The sequence below is a fragment of the Canis aureus genome, chromosome 15 (assembly GCF_053574225.1).
Source record: "Canis aureus isolate CA01 chromosome 15, VMU_Caureus_v.1.0, whole genome shotgun sequence".
Lineage (NCBI taxonomy): Eukaryota > Metazoa > Chordata > Mammalia > Carnivora > Canidae > Canis > Canis aureus.
In genome coordinates this window covers 9643492-9662546 of record NC_135625.1, presented here as the reverse complement: position 1 = coordinate 9662546, position 19055 = coordinate 9643492, and the positions used below count along the sequence as shown (strand labels likewise).

General features: G+C 36.4%; 1 protein-coding gene across 1 annotated transcript in view; it reads left to right on the top strand.

The window, feature by feature from the left end:
• The window catches only part of LOC144284122 (uncharacterized), a 30219-nt gene that overhangs the window by 534 nt on the left and 10630 nt on the right, over nt 1–19055 (top strand). Inside the window, exon 2 of the mRNA XM_077848472.1 lies at nt 739–986. Within this exon, the coding sequence (XP_077704598.1) occupies nt 739–986 (248 nt within the window). The remainder of the gene's footprint in view (nt 1–738; nt 987–19055) is intronic.

The following is a 19055-nucleotide window of genomic DNA, read 5'->3' as shown; positions in this document are numbered from 1 at the left end:
CCCCTGGAGCAGACGGGGGGCGGGGGGCGCGGAGCCTTACCTGCCGCGGGAGGGGATGCGCCGCGGGGAAGACCCTCGGGAGCCCGGCAGGCAACCGCGGCCTCTCGGGGAGCCCCGCCCGCTGAGCCGGGCCCTCCTGGGGGGTGCAGGGCCCGCCTGGGGCCTGACCCGGCTGCGCTCCTGCACCTGCGGGTCGGCGGCGAGGGCGAGGCCTGGAGCGCCCCCCCCCAGCCCGTGGACCTCCACGGGCGCCTTCGCACCTGCGCACTGCGGCGGGGGGGGGGGGAGGTGCGCGGGGCCACAGGAAGCGGCCGAGCCCCGAGGTCCCTGCACCTGCACCTGCACCTGCGCCGCCTCCGCGTCTGAACCCTGGTTGGCAGCTGCCCTCGGGCCCTTGTGCGCCCCCTCCCGGGTGCACCTGCTGTGGGGGGGGGGGAGGGGAGCGGGGCAGAGGACCTGGGCGCCCCCGCGCAGCCACACGCAAGGACAGTGACTGCGGAAGGGCAGGTGTGAGGAGCTGCAGGGGAGCACCTGCAGGGGACGAGGGTGCACGTGGCCGGAGGGCTCCCAGGAGCATCTGCGCCTTCCTTGGGCTCACCCGGGCCCCCAGGACCAAACGGCTTCCATCACCCCCTTCCGTCCCTCGCAGGGCTTGAAGGGGTTGGAGAAAGATTTTTTTCCCATGCTGTTTGTGTGCATAAAGTCTTTTTTCCCTTTTTTTTTTTTTTTTTCTTCCAGAACCTTTCACAGTTCGGCTTTGGCGAGTTCCACACCCCACCCCAGCCCACCCGGTGTCAGAGCCCGCCCCGCCGCCCGCAGCCCCGGAGCCCTCCCGCCCCGTGCACCCTACTCCCCTGCAGGTGCTCGGACACGGGGTCGGGAGACTCGCCAAAGCCGAAATCTGGAAGGTTCTGGAAGAGAAAAAAATAGGGCTTTATGAGACAAACAGCATGGGAAAAGATCTTTCTCCAACCCCTTCAAGCCCTGTGAGGGACGGAAGGGGGTGATGGAAGCCCTCAGGTCCTGGGGGGCCCGGGGCGCGGGGAAGCAGCAGATCTCACCCACTCTCCGGGGAAGACCGCTGAGCGGACCCAAGAAGACCACGAAGTGACCAGAGTCTGGGACGAGCTCGTTTCCAGGAGGTAGAAGACCTGCCGTGGAAGTCCCTGGCCGTCCCCGTCCTCCCTGCTGTCCCTTTATCGCGGCCACAACGGTTTATGTTCTTTGTTCCCTTTTATTATTTTTTAAAGATGTTCTTCATTTATTCATGGGAGACACAGAGAGAGAGAGAAAGAGAGGCAGAGACACAGCAGAGGGAGAAGCAGGCTCCATGCAGGGAGCCCGACGTGGGACTCGATCCCAGGTGTCTGGGGTCAGGCCCAGGGCTGAAGGCAGGTGCTAAACCACTGAGCCACCCGGGGATCCCCCTTTGTTGTCATTTTAAAAAGAAGTTTCCTCTAAGTTTAAGAAACAAAACAGAACACTGTGTGGCTTAAAACCCCACCGACAATTCTTTGGGGGGGCCCGAAAGAAGCAGGCACCTGGGCACCCATCACTCTTCTGTCCGTGAGATCCTCAGATACGGTCTACTCCAGTAGACCTGGTGTATCCAGTCGTTTACTCTGGAGTATGATGATACATTCACACACAGGAAAAAAAAATTCAAAGTAGGAAACATGATTTGTATACAAACATATTTGTGTACAAAAAGTGTACATCAGTCTATTTACAAAGCAGATTCCATCAAAGGGATAGATGGCTCAGCCCCCCCCCACCCTGTATAAAAGATATTAGCCCAAAGGACTACAGAACCCAGAATGTATCACTCTGAAACCAGAAAGGACCCAGACATTAAAAGAAACGGAAGCGAAAAATGATACAGTGATTCATGATTTGTAACCTAAATTAGTCACTGAGGTCAACACAATTTATAAACATTGCATACTGGTGATAAATATGGTAATGATATCAATGATGTATTAGATGGAATAATTGTTTGCTAAGGACATCTCAACTCGTAGACTTGTGGCCGCTTTAAACCTTCACATACTTTTCTGAGATTTGCCTTCCTATGTTTTGATTTGAATTTCATTCCTTTTGTTAGAAATAGAAGGGTAGCATCTGCTTAATTCATCTAAATACAGTTCAGATAGCACTGGCCATCAGTAACGTGAATTTTTAAGGCGAAATAATCTATCATTCTTCCGTTCACTTTGTTTTTGTTCTGTATATATGACAATATATCGATCAATATCATTACCTTTTCATGGAAATTTTAATAAAGTTTAGACAAATGAGCAGCTTCAAAAACATTTTAATCCCCCATTTATTCCCTTTAAGGCTGTGTCTAATTTTGTAACTGGCACTTGACAAGGCAATGAGTCTTCCTTCCAGCCTGCTGTTAAAATATTACTTTTGCATGAAATTCCCATTGGAATGATATGCCAAGAAGTATGTTTCTAAATTCTTTTTTCTGTGATGGAAAAATTACAGTTTCAAAATATTTAGCTACTCAGAAGATGAGAAATTAATTTTTAAAGAATCCACATGATATCGAAAAACCAGAATACCATCAATGTCTTGGTGCATGATGCTCACAGATTTTCGTATCATTGTGGTTTTGCAGACTTCTCATGCAAAATCAGATTATAAACTGTGAGGGGTGTGTGAGTGGTTTTTTTTTTTTTTTAATTTTCGCTTCTTACACATGCTCTTGGGAAAACAGAAAATGTTCTAATACATGACTGATTGGCATAATCATGCCTTGGACGCTTGTGGCAAAGGCACTGCTATGACAGGGAATGAAGCTATAGCCAGATGGAAATTTAAGGATCTCCAAATTATAACAGAAGTAATTTTAATAAGATGTATTTTAAATAACAAGAGCTAGTTTGGGAGTAGAAAAGCGATAGTCAATTTTTTTCTAAGGGAGCGAAGTAACCAGCTTTCCTGGGAAAAAAAGGACATTTGTTTATCCATTCCACCCCTGTTTGTTCATGGGCAATTTATGTATGATCTGTAGATTTTAGAGATCCCATCACTCCTGTCTAATATAACTAGGAGGACTGCAGGTATAAAAGGATGAAAGTAGAACAATTAAAATAATGCTCTTCAGGCTACTCTCTGGATTACCTAAATCATTCATATCTGAGGCCCCTTATTACAAATGCAGAAACTTGGCCTGAACACAGATCTATAGAATGTGAATATTTCTAGGTTGGAATCCATAAAATATTCATTCTTTATGATTCTTGTGTATTATACCCGTGTACAGGGCTTGATGAAGAGTGTTGCCCCTCCCTATCTGAGGGGTACATTTTAGTTTCATACAATAGTTACTGAGCTAATGATTTTACATAATATAATATTAATGTAATCTCTCCATGTGGCAGGAATGACTGCAAGATACAGTTCTATGTGAAGAAAAATAAATGTTGCTGGTCAAAGGAAGAGTTAGAGCATATCAGAGTTTATTTTGGTGCCAGCACTGCCCTTTTAACGTTACCTGTATTGACTAAACTCTCAAAACTACTAGAATAGACTCCTCGTTTTTCAGATGAGGAAACTGAGGCAGGGAGAGAATAAAAAAAAACTTGCTCACAGTCATAAAAAAGCAGGTGGCAGAGGCAGGCTTTAAACTGAGATGGTCTGTCTGCAGACTAATCCTGAGCACCGCACTATGTTATAAAAAAGTATGGCACTTACCTTAAGGGTCTCGGACTGTGGTTTATGAGCGTTTTGTGTCACAAAGCCCCTGAGACTCTAACACAGGCTTGGACACCCTCCCCAGAGAAGCGCGGAGACGCAAAGGTACGCACAATTTTGCCTGCAATTTTAAGTGGCTCAGACCCTTTAGAGCCCATCCAGAGATCAAGTTCATAGATCTCAGCTTAGAAATGTGTGCCCTTGGGAGCAAAGTACCTGTTTTGGTACCGGCCTTATAACACATACAATCTGTCTTATTTCTTCCTTTCTAAATTTCAGATTTGGGGCTATATTTACCAACCTTTCCAAACTGATACACCGACATATATCAGGGAAATTACAGATTTCCCAAAATATTCTCTCCACAGAGTGGAAGGAACCAATTTGAAGTAAACAGGAGACAAAGGGATTTGTTTTTTTTTCAAAGTCAGAAAACCACAGGTAGACCTATTCCTCCTCCTCACCTCTCTCTAAATTCTGTTGTTTCATTCTCTTCCATCTCCATCACTCTGTCTCAATTGCATTGCCCCTGTCTTGGCTCAGCTCTTCATTTTGTCCAGTCTGGAGACCTGCCCACTATCAGCTCTCTTTTTTGTTGGCAACAAACCCTCCCACTCATGTTCCACTCACTGGCTGCTGAGCTTTATAAATGATCAAAGCACACTCCCTGCTTGTTTTTGGAAAGTTCTCCTTGGCAGTGCAGGACAGTAGGCCCTGTGGTGGCCACCACAGCCAAGAGTGCCTGGGGCCAAATTCCAGGATTGCTGTTTTGTAACCGTGTGACCTTGGACAGTTCCCTAACTCTCTGGGCATTGGTCTCCTCAGCTTTAAAATGGGTATAATTACAATACTTTCCACTTACAGATGTTGAGATGATTAAATAAATAATATTTTTAAGTACTTAAAATAGTTTCTAGTGCCTAGAAAGCATGGAATTATGGTAGCTTCTTTACAGAATATGTGCAGTCCTTAAATAAATGACCATACAGGACAAGAAACCGCAAGTGGTCCTCTCCACACACGTAGGATGCTAAAGATTGGGGAATACAAAATTTATACTAATAATTTGAGGAAAACATGCCCATGTGTTATCCAGGTCTACATACAGGACTATATTTTAAAAACAGGGCTGTCCTGGTAGTTGAAGAGAATTTAGAATTGGAAAATCTTTTTAATCCTAGGGAGAAAGCAGAGTGACACCAATTTTATCTTGCGTGTATCTCAGAATATATAAATCAAAGTACACATTTGTTAAAAACATCATGAAAATGATGTACTGAATAACCTAACATGTATTTCAAATATGTATACTACAATTTCGTTTTCTAAGTATATAAGTGATATTTCAAAAAATCAAGAATAGGGAAAGCCCTAATAGTGATGGTAACTTTAAAATTTATGGAAAATATATGATGAAAGTAGGAAGATTCTAATATCATTACAAGTTGCAAAACAATCTTAATTTAGTAATTTGAATGGTAGTTACCAGTTAATAATTAAACTCCCAATATCCAACTTCCTTAAACATTACAATGACTTTTCTTCCCCTAATGGGGTCTACTGCAGGGGAGAACTTTGAGTAATGGAAGGCAGATGAGTCATTTCTACTGCATTCTTCTTCCCTTCCTTCCTTCCTTCCTTCCTTCCTTCCTTCCTTCCTTCCTTCCTTTCTCCCTCCCTCCCTCCCTCCCTCCCTCCCCTCTCTCTCTCTTTCTTTCTCTCTTTCTTTCCTTTGTTATTTTTTCCTCCTCTCCTCTCCATTCTGTAAAGCACAGTGTCTAATCTCTTCAATCTTGAGTAGAGTGACAAGAGGCAAGTCAAATGGAAGAAGAAATACATTAGCTTTGTATTCTCTAGGCTGGGAACATCTGATTGCAGATACAATGAGGAGTGATTTTCTTATTCTCCATGCAAATGAAAGATTGTAAGAGTGAGGAAATTGATTTTCAGAAATGTTGTTTGAAAATTTGCATCTTGGTCTATAAGAATGTCTTACCTATTATATCTTACTGCCTCAGTCAAGGTTTCCAAGTTAATATCTTATAATATCTGTACAGCTTATCTTTAAAATCTTAATAGAACTGTTCTCTCTCTTATCAATCTAAGGATGATCATATTTTGTTTTTTACCTGTGTCCTAAATTCCCTATATTTTATGTGGTCTTCTTTTTTAGGGAAAATCAAAACATAACTGGAATAGAAACTTTTCCTTATGTAGACTTATGGTGGTCTATAAATGACAAATTTCAAAAACATCTCTTTACCCATTGCTACTCCATGGAGATCAAAGATCTAGCCTTTCTTATCTCATTTTCAGGGGGAAATAACACTTGGTCTTAAACTGAGCTTGATCATTTAGGAGTAGAAGTGACAATCATGGTATCTTATGTTCCTCATTCCAGTTAATGGCATTTCAATATCATGATATGTGCAAATATTTCCATGACATTTTAATATTTTTTCAGATTACCCAATATGTGTATTTTGATCTAATTCTAAGCATCATTTCAAAGTTTCTTTCCTGAGAATATTACTGATTTTTAAGGGAAGACCTAAATAAAATATACAATCTCTAATGGCGTCTGGGTGGCCCAGTTGGTTAATCATCCAACTCTTGATTTCTGCTCAGGTCATGATCTTGGGGCCATGAGATCAAGCCCTGCATCAACTCCATAAATTCTGGGCCTGGAGCCTGCATAAGATTCTCTCTCTGTCCCCCCACCACCTTGCATGCGGATGCTCTAACATGTTCCCTCTCTCTTTCTCTCTCTCTCAAAAAAAAAAAGAGCACAATCTTTTTAAAGATAATAAAAATAGAACATCTCAAGTTATGCTAACTATAATTTTTACTTGCTTTTATATTTTTCCTTACTCTGGAAAAATGAAAACAAAAATTAAAGCAAAGTCTAATACGCAAAATGCTTCATTTCCTTAATTTTTTATATGTATCATTTTACATATACCACTGAGAAAGAAAAATCTTGCCAATTAGGGTATGACATGCCATCCATTATAAGACTCAACTTAATGTCACAGAGGTTAAAAATGTAAAAACATGTGCAGTTGATAAATTGATAGAATATTGCATTTTTAAACACTTATTAACTAATGACAGTTCCCAGATCATTTTCATGAGTTGTCTTAATGGAAATCTTGGCATTGCAAAAATACATTAAATATATTTTTAAATGTTGGAAAATAAACACATATCTATCCTATTAAATCTTATTGAATTACTTGATCTTTTTATAAATAATATACAAATAATATTGTTTAATGTCTTATAGTCACCCTCCAGTGTTATAGATAGTAATTTCACTGCCCCAAGAAAATATGCCATCCTTTGCTTATTCAATCTGTCCATCTTCCTGAACTGGGAACCACTGATTTATTTACCATAACTATAGTATTAACATTTGCAGAATGTCAGATTATTGGAATTATAGAGTTGCTTTTTTTTTTTTTTTTCCAGGCAGGATCCTTTCACTTGGCAGTAAGCATTTTTAATTTACCCATGTGTTTTTGTACCTTAAAGTTCTTTTTAAAATTTTTATCAAGTAATAGTCTGTTGTATAGGTATACCTCTGTTTATTCATCCATTCACCTTTGAAGGACATCTTAGTTTCTTCTAGTGTTTGGCCATTATGAATAAAGCTTCCATAAACGTTTGCAGTCAGGTTTATGTATGTGCAGAATTACTCAAGCAATTTCAAATTACTCAACCAATTTCCTAAGAGTAGTATTGCTGTATATATAGTGAGGCTATGCTTACTTAACTTTGTAAAGCTGCTAAACTGTCTTCCAAAGTGGCTGTTTCATTTTGCATTCCTACCAGCAGGAAATGAGAGTTTATGTTGCTCCACATCCTCATAAGCATTTGGTATTGTCTTTTTTTTCCTAATTTAGCCATTCAAATGTTTTAGCATATCAGTGAGGTTTTAATTTGTAATTTCCTAATTGAAAAAACTTTGAATATCTTTTCATATTACTGTTTTCCACTTATATATCTTCCTTAATGTATAATTTTAGAACATTTACTTTTTATTTATTTATTTTTTTTTATTAGTGTTCAATTTACTAACATACAGAATAACCCCCAGTGCCCGTCACGCATTCACTCCCACCTCCCGCCCTCCTCCCCTTCTACCACCCCTAGTTCGTTTCCCAGAGTTAGCAGTCTTTACGTTCTGTCTCCCTTTTAAAAAAAAAATGGCTCTTTATTTCCTTATTCCTGAGTTTGAGGAGTTCTCGATAAATTTTAGATAGAAATTTTTTTATTAGATGTGTCTTTTGCAAATCTTTTCTTCCAGCCTATGACTTACTATCTCATACTTTTGCTAGTTTTTTATTTTTTATTGAAGATCCATATTTGCAGTTTTTTATTAATCCAGTGTTTAAAATTTTTGCTTATTAATTATGCTACTATTACATCAGAAAACTCACAAAGCCAAGGTTATGAAGACTTTCTTCATTAAGTTTCACATTTTCATCAGGAAATTTTATGCTTGTGTAGTTTTTGCTGCATTCAGAACTAGTTTTTGTGTAAGTTCAGTTTCTGTGTGCATTCTTTTCCATATGGACATCTAAGTATTTCAGCCATTAATGAAAAGCCTATCATTGCTTCATTGAATTACCCTTACTACTTTAGTTGGTATTTATTTAGTTGACTGATTTTATGTTTTATTTTGGTGCTTTCTAATCTGTTCAATTATTATTTTCTTTTCCAGTGTCAAACTATCTTAATAGCTGTAGCTTATAGTAATTCTTAAATATTACGAGCCTTTCAACTTTGTCCTTGTTCAGTATTGTGTTGGCTCTACTAGATCTGTTTGCATTGGGATTGAGTTGAATCTAAAGTCCAAGTTAAGAGAATTGACACCTTAATAATAACAAGTCTTCCAAAACAAAACTATGTAATAAATCTCCATTTATTTAAATCTTCTTTGTGTTTTTTCATCAATATTTTGTAGTTTCCACATACAATTCCTATGTACATTTTGTTAAATTCATTCTTGTTAAGGATTTCAGTGTTGGAATACTGTGGTAAATGGTATTTTTAGAATTTTTATTTATTTTAGGTATAGTTAATATATAGTGTTATAATATTAATTTCAGGTGTACAAGATAGTGCTTCAAAATTTTTATGTATTACTCAGTGCTCATCAAGATAAGTGTCTTTTAATCCCTTTCACCTATTTCACCCATCCTTTTGCTTATCTCCCCTCTGGTATCCATCAGTTTATTCCCTATAGCCAATGATCTGTTTTTTGGTTTGTATCCCTTTGTCTGGTCTTCATTCATCTGTTTTGTTTCTTAAATTTCATATATGAGTAAAATCATATGTATTTGTCTTTCTCTGACTACTTATTTCACTTAGCATTATACTCTCTAGCTCCGTCCCTGTTGTTACAAATGGCTATTGTAGATAATGCTGTAATGAACATAGGGGTGCAGATATCTTTTTGATTTAGTGTCTTAGTACTTTTTAGGTAAATATTCAATGATGCCATTATTAGATCTGTATGGTAGTTCTATTTTAAATTTTTTGAGGAATCTCCATACTGTTTTCCGGAGTGAAAGTACTAGTTTCCATTCTCATCTACAGTTTCTCCACATCCTCACCAACACTTGTTTCTTGTGTTGTTGATTTTAACCATTCTAACAGGCATGAGGTGATATCTCACTGTAATTCGGATTTGCATTTCCCCCATGATGAGTGATATTCAGCATCTTTTCATGGGTCTGTTGTCTGTCTGTATGTCTTTGGTAAAATGTCAGTTCATGTCCTAAATATCAAATTCTAATTGCTTTTATTGGAAAGAAAATAGAATCACTCTTTGTATATTTATCCTTTATCCTTCTTCCTCTACTCACTTATGATTTCTATGAGTTCTTAATTCTTTGGGATTTAAAAAAAATCAATCAAATTATTTGTGACTAGAGATAGTTTATATCTTCCTTCTCAATCTGCAAATAATCAATTTCCTTTTGTTTGTTTATTTTCTTGCACTAACTAGGATTCTTTATATATCATTGAATGGGACTATAAAGAAAACATCCTCCCTTGTTCCCAGTCTTAGTTGGAAAGGGTCCAGTTTCTCACCATTAAACATGAAGTCAGTTTTGCTTCTGTAGATTTTTTTAAATAAAGTTGGAGATATCCTCCTTTATTCTTGCTTCGCTGAGAGGTTTACATAATTAAGATTTTTCACCTTGTGAAATGTTTTTTTCCTGCATGAATTGCTATGGTCATACTATTTTTTTCTTTAGTCTTTGATGGTTTAAAGATTACATTAATAGTGTAGTACATTGATGGATTTTCACATATTGAACTGGCTCTGTGTATCTGGAATAAATCTCCCTTGGTCATGGTGTATAATTTTTTATACATTATTAGATCTGATATGTTAATATTTAATTGAACGAATTAATTCACTTTTCTTCTATGTTCATGAGATATATTAATGTTCCTGAAAAGGTCTTAATCTATAGTTTTTATTCCTTATAGGTATTTATCTTGTTTTGTTGTTAGGATATCACTGGCCTTGTAGAATAAGTTAGGAAGTGCTTTTACTAATCCTATTGACTTAAGTGATTGTTGATAATTGCTTTCATTTTTTTCCTTAAATGGTTAGTTGAGTTGAACTGACTTTCTTAATAGATAAAACACTCTCAAGTTTATCTGTCTTTCTGAGACTTGTGGTAGTTTGTATATTTCACAAAGTATTCCATTTACCTGAATTACCAGACTTATGGGCACAAAATTATTATTTAATGTATTCCTATGTTATTTATTTTATTTTATTTTATTATTTTATTTTATTATTTTATTTTATATTTGAGAGAGAGACAGAGTGAGAGCACATGAGAATAAGGGGGAGGCAGAAAAGAAGGAAAGAGAGAATCTTAAGCAGGCTCCACGTCCAGCATAGAGCCTGACCACAGGCTGGGTCTCACCACCTTGAGATCCTAAAATCAGAGTTGGCTCACCACCCTGCGCCAAAATCAATAGTTGGATGCTTAAGGGACTAAGTCACCCAAGTGCCGCCCTTTCTTATCTTTTTTAATCCCATGGTAGATGTAGTATTGGCTTTTATTTATGACATTTGTAATTTGCTTCTACCTACCTTCCTTCCTTCCTTCCTTCCTTCCTTCCTTCCTTCCTCCCTTCCTTCCTTCCTTCCTTCCTTCCATCTTTCCTCCCTCTCCCTCTCCTCTTCCTCCTCCTTCTCCTTCTCCTCCTCCTTCTCCTCTTTCTTTTTCCTCTCTCTTCTCTTCTCTTCTCTTCTCTTCTATTCTCTTCTCTTCTCTTCTCTTTCTCTAATCTTCTTTCTCTTCTCTTCTCTTCTCCTCTCCTCTCCACTCGTCTCCTCTCCTCTCCTCTCCTCTTCTCGTCTCTTTTTTTCTTTTTTAGCCTACCTAGAAGATTATCAATTTCATTGATCTTTTCAAAGAAGGAGGTGTTATTTTGGTTGATTTTTCCCTATTTTTTTCTTAATTTGAGTTTTATTTCTGTTCATTTCAAAATTATTGTTTCTTTTCTTCTGCTTGCTTACATTAGTCTTCTTTCTCTGGTTTCCCAAACTGACAGTTTTAGTTATTCCTGTATCTTAACATATGTGTTTTATGCTATAAATTTCTCTCTAAGCACTACTTTTTTCCTGCATTTGGCACATTTTTAATGAGTTCTATTTTCATTTAGTTAATAATTTTTTGAAATTTTTTAACATTTCTGTGACCTGTGTACTGTTAAGAATTGTGTTTTTAGAAATATTTGAGGATTTTCCAGGTGGGCTTCTATTACTAAGTTCTAGTTTGACTTCATTGTGATCTAAGATATTTATTGTTTGATTTATACATTTTAAGATGTGCTAAGGTGTGGTTTATGGCCCTATGTAATCTATTTTAGTGAATATTTCATGTAAGTTTGAGAAGAAATTATATTCTACTCCTTGTGGATGGAATATTTTTAGGATATTCAATTAGGTAGGTGGATTGATATATTGTTTAGGCCAATTATATCTCTTCTGATTTTCTGCATCTTTGATTTATGAATTATAATATATTATCACTGTTTGCCCCAGATATTTTGATGCTTTGTCCTTAGATGCATATATATTTAGGATTGTTAGTTCTTGGAGAATAAAATTCTTTACTATTTCATAGTACTTCTCTTTATCACTGATAACTGATAATTTTCCTTGTTCTGATGTCTGTTTTGTCTGAAATGCATATAACTAGTCTGACTTTGTTTTGATTAGTTCTACCATAAATATATCTTCATCCATCATTTTACGTCTTATCAACTTCTTTATATTTAGAGGATGTTTTCTAGGTAATATATAGTTGTGTCTTTTTTATTATTTTGACTAGTTCTGTCTTTAACCACTGTATTTAGATCTTTCACATTTAAACTGATTATTAACATATTTTGATTGGTATCAACCATATTTGTATCTGTTTTCTATTCCTTCTTTTCACTTCTTTTACTGCCTTCTTATCTTCTAGTTATTTTATTATTCCATTTATGTCCTTTGTTATTATTTCGATTTACTTCCTTTAAAAACTATGCATAGTTCCCTAGAGTTTAGCTAATCTGTGTTAACCTACTAATAATATTGCTCCACTTCATGTGCAGGTAACTTATGATGGATCATTTCCAATTCTTCCCTTTTGTCCTTTATAGATACGCTGTCATTCATTTCACTTATCCCTATACTATAATCACCCAATAATACTTTAAACAGTTATATTTTAGATTGATTAAAAATAAACAAATTTTATTTTACCTTAATATTTCTTCTTTGACATTCTTTCTTATTAATATAGATCCAGGCTACTGAACTAAATAATTTTCCTTCTATCAAAATTTAAAAATTAAAAAAAAAAAGATCAGCTAGTGATGAGTTCTCTGTTTTTGTTTGTCTTAAAATACCTTATATTTCTTCTTCTCTTTGAAGGATAATTCCACTGGAAATAGAATTCTAGTTTTTTTAAAGCACTTTAAATATTTCACTTTTTATTGCTTATATGGTTTTGGATAATAGTCCATTGTGATTCTTACTCCTTTTCTCTGTAGGTGAGGTATTTATCTTCTATATCTTGCTTTGAGATTTTCTCTTTCATTTAGTTTTTTATAATTTGAATAATATATACCCAAGTATAGTGTATTTTTGTTTGTTTTAACTTGCTTGATGTTCTCTGAGCTTCTAGTGTCTGTGATTTGGCGTGTATTAGAGTATCCTCAGACATTACTCATTCAAATATTTCTTCTCCATTCTTTCTTTCTTATTCTTCTGGTCTCTTAATTAAGCATATGTTACATCTTTTAAAACTATCCTATGGTTCTTAGATGATCTTTTCTGTTTTTTGTTGTTTGTTTTCTTTTTTTAATTTAGTTAATATTTTCTTTGCACTTTAGTTTGATATGTTCTTTACCTATCTCAAACTCAGAAATTCTGTACTCAGCAGTGCATATCTACTTGTAAAATCATGAAAGTCATTTTTCATTTTTGTCTATGTGTTTTTAATTTCTGACTTTTTTACTCTTTTCATAGGGTTTTTATCCCTGTTTCTATTATTTTCTACTCTAAGAATTTTAAACATATTAATCCTAGTCACTTTAAATTTTCTACCATGTAATTCCAACATCGGTGTTTTATATGAATCTGATTCTAGTACTTGCTTTGTATCTTCACACTGTGTTTTTTCTTGTCTTTTTTGTATTCTTTGTAATTTTTTTTGTTGAAAGCTGAACATGTAGTTTTGGGTAATAGTAGGTGAGGTAAGTAGGACTCTCCTGTGAGGATTTTGTGTATATGATTAGGAGCCTGGCTTTGTTTGATGATTACTGTAGCTATAAATGCCAGAAACTTTGGGCTTTCCCATGTATTTTTTTCAGAGTCTCATGTCTTGCAAACTTTCACCTATAATCCACTATTATTGTATTGGGGTCTTGGAAGGGAAACCCTCTAAAATCTTATGACTAAATCTCATTTTGTGGACCTGTTTCTTTACCTTCTGAACTTCACATATGTTTCTTCTTATATAGTATTCTCTCCTTCTCCCTTTAGTAAGACAAGAAAACTATAGGAAACTGGAATTAGAGGGATACCTTTTACCCAGCTTCAATAATGCTCTGGTAAAGTCTTTTTCCTTGGATGGGAGGTCTTTGTTAATGGAGACAGCTCTGGTCATATTCACAAGGATTACTCTCCCCTTTCACTTGCCAAGGTCGTGAGAAGATCTTGCTCAAATCTTCGCTGTGGGGATCCCTGGGTGGCGCAGTGGTTTGGCGCCTGCCTTTGGCCCGGGGCGCGATCTTGGAGACCCGGGATCGAATCCCACATCGGACTCCCGGTGCATGGAGCCTGCTTCTCCCTCTGCCTGTGTCTCTGCCTCTCTCTCTCTCTCTCTCTCTCTCTCTCTGTGTGTGACTATCATAAATAAATAAAAATTAAAAAAAAATCATCGCTGTAATAAATAGGTGGGGATCCTCAAGATAAAACTCATGAAAGTTTGGGGGCCTTCAGGAGTATATTGCCCAGAGATTACTCCTGCTCACACAGGACCATGTTCAGCCTCCAGGAATTAAGCAAGTTACTGCATAAATGTTCTTACTAGATTGTGGGTCTGACAATTACTTCTCCAGGTAAACAGGTCTTGGCTATAATTCTCTGAATTTTCTTCTCTATCTCTGGATTTAAGATTGTGCTTTTCCCTACAAGCCCAGTTTTCAGATAGGGCCAAGAGAAGTCAAGAGCTTTCAGTTTGTCCTGATTTTTCTTGTTGCAAAGACAGGAGTGACAATGTCTAAGCTCTTTACACATCAGAACTAAAACCAAAAGTTCTGAGCTTTGGGTTTTTAGTGCTAAAAAGAATAAAAAGGCATGAACATTTATCCTATATATACACAGCACATGCCAGAAGCTGGTTATATTTTGACCTTTAGTGTTTTTTCACATGCAAAAATAAAATATCTGCTTGTATGGCCAAGTAAAAATAGTGTCATTATGCATTAGTGTGATTTGATTGACAAAAACTGCCAGAAAACTGTTGCAATTTTTTAGCCATGTCTGTCAATAACTTTGAAGATATATATCAAGTGTCTTTTTTTTTTAAGTGAGATCTATGATCCACATGCTCAAGGAGTTTCTTTTTTTTTTTAAATTTTTATTTATTTATGATAGTCACACAGAGAGAGAGAGAGAGGCAGAGACACAGGCAGAGGGAGAAGCAGGCTCCATGCACCGGGATCCCGATGTGGGATTCGATCCCGGGTCTCCAGGATCGCGCCCTGGGCCAAAGGCAGGCGCCAAACCGCTGCGCCACCCAGGGATCCCCTATATCAAACGTCTTTATAGTATTATGTATTCTGTTAGGACTAGGAATAATATATAACCAATGTAAAAACAAATCTCCCACTTTTATTTTATTTTTTTTAAGATTTTATTTATTTATTCATGAGAGACAGAGAGAGAGAGAGGCAGAGACACAGGCAGAGGGAGAAGCAGGCTCCATGCAGGGAGCCCGACGTGGGACTCGATCCCGGGTCTCCAGGATCACGCCCCAGGCTACAGGTGGTGCCAAACCGCTGTGCCCCTGGGGCTGCCCAAATCTCCCACTTTTAAAGGTGTTACTGACTCATTTGAATTTTTTCTTATGCGTAATTGTGTAAAACAAATTTCACATATTCATTTGTTAGCAAATATAGATTCATCTACTCTTTGAATACTTATGTTCATTATGTGAATTTATGGCATTAATCTCAGTTGCATTTGTTACTATTTCTTGTACCATTTTCCAATTTGGTAAATTAAATTTTCAAACGATTGAAGCATTTATGTGTTTGAGACACAAAGTACAATGCAATAGTTACAAATGTAAGAAATGTAAATAATAGCATGACAAACATGGGAAAATGAAGTAGCAGTATTATTTGATTGTAAATATATATTTTCTGAGTGCTATTTTCGGAGTATTATGATTAACTTACCTCTTCAGATTAGTGGCATGAACACATTCTTCTATAGTATTAATTTTCCTTTGTAATGACAGCACACCTGAAGAAAACCTAATGGATAACTAAGAATAATCAGGAAAAAAAAGTGTACTTTATTTACTTTTATTGGAATTAAGCAATGTTTTCCTACAAGTTCATATAATTAAGAATAAAATTCCAAAAGGAATATTAAACAGATGTGTTGGAAATATTTGAACTTTTATTTCTAAGGCAGCATAGCACAATAATAAGTCATATATTTAGATAGATAGGTAATAGATGTACCTGCACTCTCATACACATACACACAGAACAAATACAAATTGGTGGGATCCCTGAGTGGCGCAGCGGTTTGGCGCCTGCCTTTGGCCTAGGGCGCGATCCTGGAGACCCAGGATCAAATCCCACATCGGGCTCCCGGTGCATGGAGCCTGCTTCTCCCTCTGCCTGTGTCTCTGCCTCTCTCTCTCTCTCTCTCTCTCTCTCTCTGTGACTATCATAAATAAATAAAAATTAAAAAAAAACAAATACAAATTGGTCTACAAATTAAAACCTCTATTTACCACAGTTTAGAAGAATAATTGCGCTAAAATTGGTTAATTCTTTACCCAGGGAATGATATTAAGTTGAAACACTAAGACATAACCACTTTTTTAGTAAGTAACTGCTTATTTAGTCATATATATTAATAAAAATTCATATTACCACACATTTTAGTGACAGACAACAATGTACAATTTGGTTCAATAATGATTTTGCAGGTAAATATGCAGACTTTTAAGCAGAAACTTGTTCTTAGCTAATTTTTAGTAATTTATTGGTTGGAAAATTTGATTTTCAAAAATCTTGACCTTGTTGGTAATAGATACTGAGAAGATTTGAGGTCATGTAGTTAGTTTTGAATGTATTACACACCCATCTGCTTCTCCATCTGGCAGCAGACACAGAAGTGTTATGTACATTCTTCTCACCAACACCCCAATTGTTAGCTTCCTGCTGATAGCCTTAGTGTAAGCCTCATTGGGTAATTATTTCAGGCAGAAAACAACCAACCCACATGTTCAAGAATAATCACTAGTTCAATTAACTAACCAGAAGCAGCTGATATTTTAGTGTCCACGAGTAGAAATGATTTCAATTTCAGCAGCACTTCAATGAAAATATTTAGATAGCAGATGTGCTATTTAGTACCTTCAGTATGTGGAAAATAAAAATAAACATGACCTATATAACAAAATAAGTTGATAGTAGATGACTAGGTTTTTAAAAACTTATTATTTCTCTTTAGTACTTAATTTTAAAGTAATGTAAAAGCACAAAACATATGACGTGCTAATCAACAATGTTTTTAAAATCTGCATTAAAAAGTTTCTTTATCAAGTCACTAATCTGACTAGTATCAACATACATAACTTACTTTAAATATTGTCTGTAGTTTATTAAAAATCTAAAAACATCACACATATTTATATTAGTGGGTTTAAATATAGAATTATTTTTACAAACATGGTCTAATATATGTATTTGAGTATTTCACTCTTAAAGTATTTTATGAAATATGATTTTTTGAAAATCTGAATTGGTTTGCCATTGAAATATGCATTTCTAAATAGAAAATTAAGCTGTTAATGTTGCTGAGCTTTTTGTTTTAAAAAGAAGATGTTCTTTCCCCCTATATAATTTTCTCAGGAACTCAAATAGTAGACATCTGTTCTTTTTTTTTAAGTTTTTATTTAAACTCCAGTTAGTTAATATACAGTGTAATAGTAGCTCCAGTTTACAAGATAGGGATTCAACACTTCCATACAATACCTGGTGCTCATCACAAGGACACTCTTTAATTCCCATCATCTATTTAACCTGTCTGCCCATTTTTAACCATCAGTTTGTTCTCCATAGTTAAGAAGTCAGTTTCTTGGTTTGCCTCTCTCTTTTTTTTTCTCTTTGCTCATTTCTTTTGTTTTTTAAATTCTACATATGAGTGAAATCATATAGTATTTGTCTTTCACTGACTGACATATTTTGCTTAACATAATACTCTAGCTCCATCCTCGTCCTTGCAGATGGCAAGATTTGGTTCTTTTTATATGGCTTTTTTAATGGCTGAGTAATATTCTAATACATATATATATATGTATGTATGTATATACACACACACGCTCTATGTATCTATATCTATATATCTATATATACCATATCTTTTATTTAAGATTTTTGTTTATTTATTCATGAAAGACACAGAGAGAGAGCGAGAGGCAGAGACACAGGCAGAGGGAGAAGCAGGCTCCATGCAGGGAGCCTGACATGGGACTCCATCCCGGTACTCCAGGATCATGCCCTGGACCAAAGGCAGGCGCTAAACCACCAAGCCACCCAGGGATCCCCATATCTTTATTTTTAAAGATTTTATGTATTTATTCATGAGAGACACAGAGAGACAGGCAGAGACATAGGCAGAGAGAGAAGCAGCTCCATGCAGGGAGCCGGATGTGGGACTTGATCCCAGGACTCCAGGACCATGCCCTGGGCCGAAGGCAGGCGCTAAACTGCTGAGCCATCCAGGGATCCCCCACATCTTCTTTTTCCCTTATCAGTTGATGGACACTTGGACTGCTTCCATAATTTGGCTGTTGTAGATAATGCTGCTATAAACATCAGGGTGCATGCGTATTTTGGAACTAGTATTTTTGTATTCTTTAATACCTAATAGTGCCATTGCTAGTTCATAGTCATTCTGTTTTTAAGTTTTTGAGGACACTTCCATAATATATCCATTTTTGAAGCTATTACAATTAATTAAAAATGTTTAAAAACCAATTTTGAAAAATAATTATACTGACTGGACAGTGTTATAGTAAAGTACTGAAAGTTGAGTCATCTTAATGCCTCAAAAATATTTATTTATAATTACATATATACAAAGACACATAATTGCAAATGCATCCTTTCTATCGCTCATTACATTCCCCACTGGTGACTACATAAAATATTTAATAATTAATATTTAATTAATTTCATTTAATTTACACAAACCATAATATACAAAAAAACTGGTAGTGGTGTTATATTATATAAGTTTGTATTGTTGTCTTCCATATAAGATGAGAGAACAAATAAAGTCTACAGTTAACAATGTACAATAGTACATTGAACTTTGAGTGCTCATCAATATGTATCCAGAATAAATTCAGAGAATGAAGAAAAATTAACCAATAAAATTAATTCCAAGTTATTGTTACAATAATTTAATTATAAGTTTTAGGTGATAGAAGTGATTTATACATATCATAAAAAACCTAGAAAATCTTGAAAAAATAAAGAGAATAGTAACAGTCACCTCAAAATGCTAT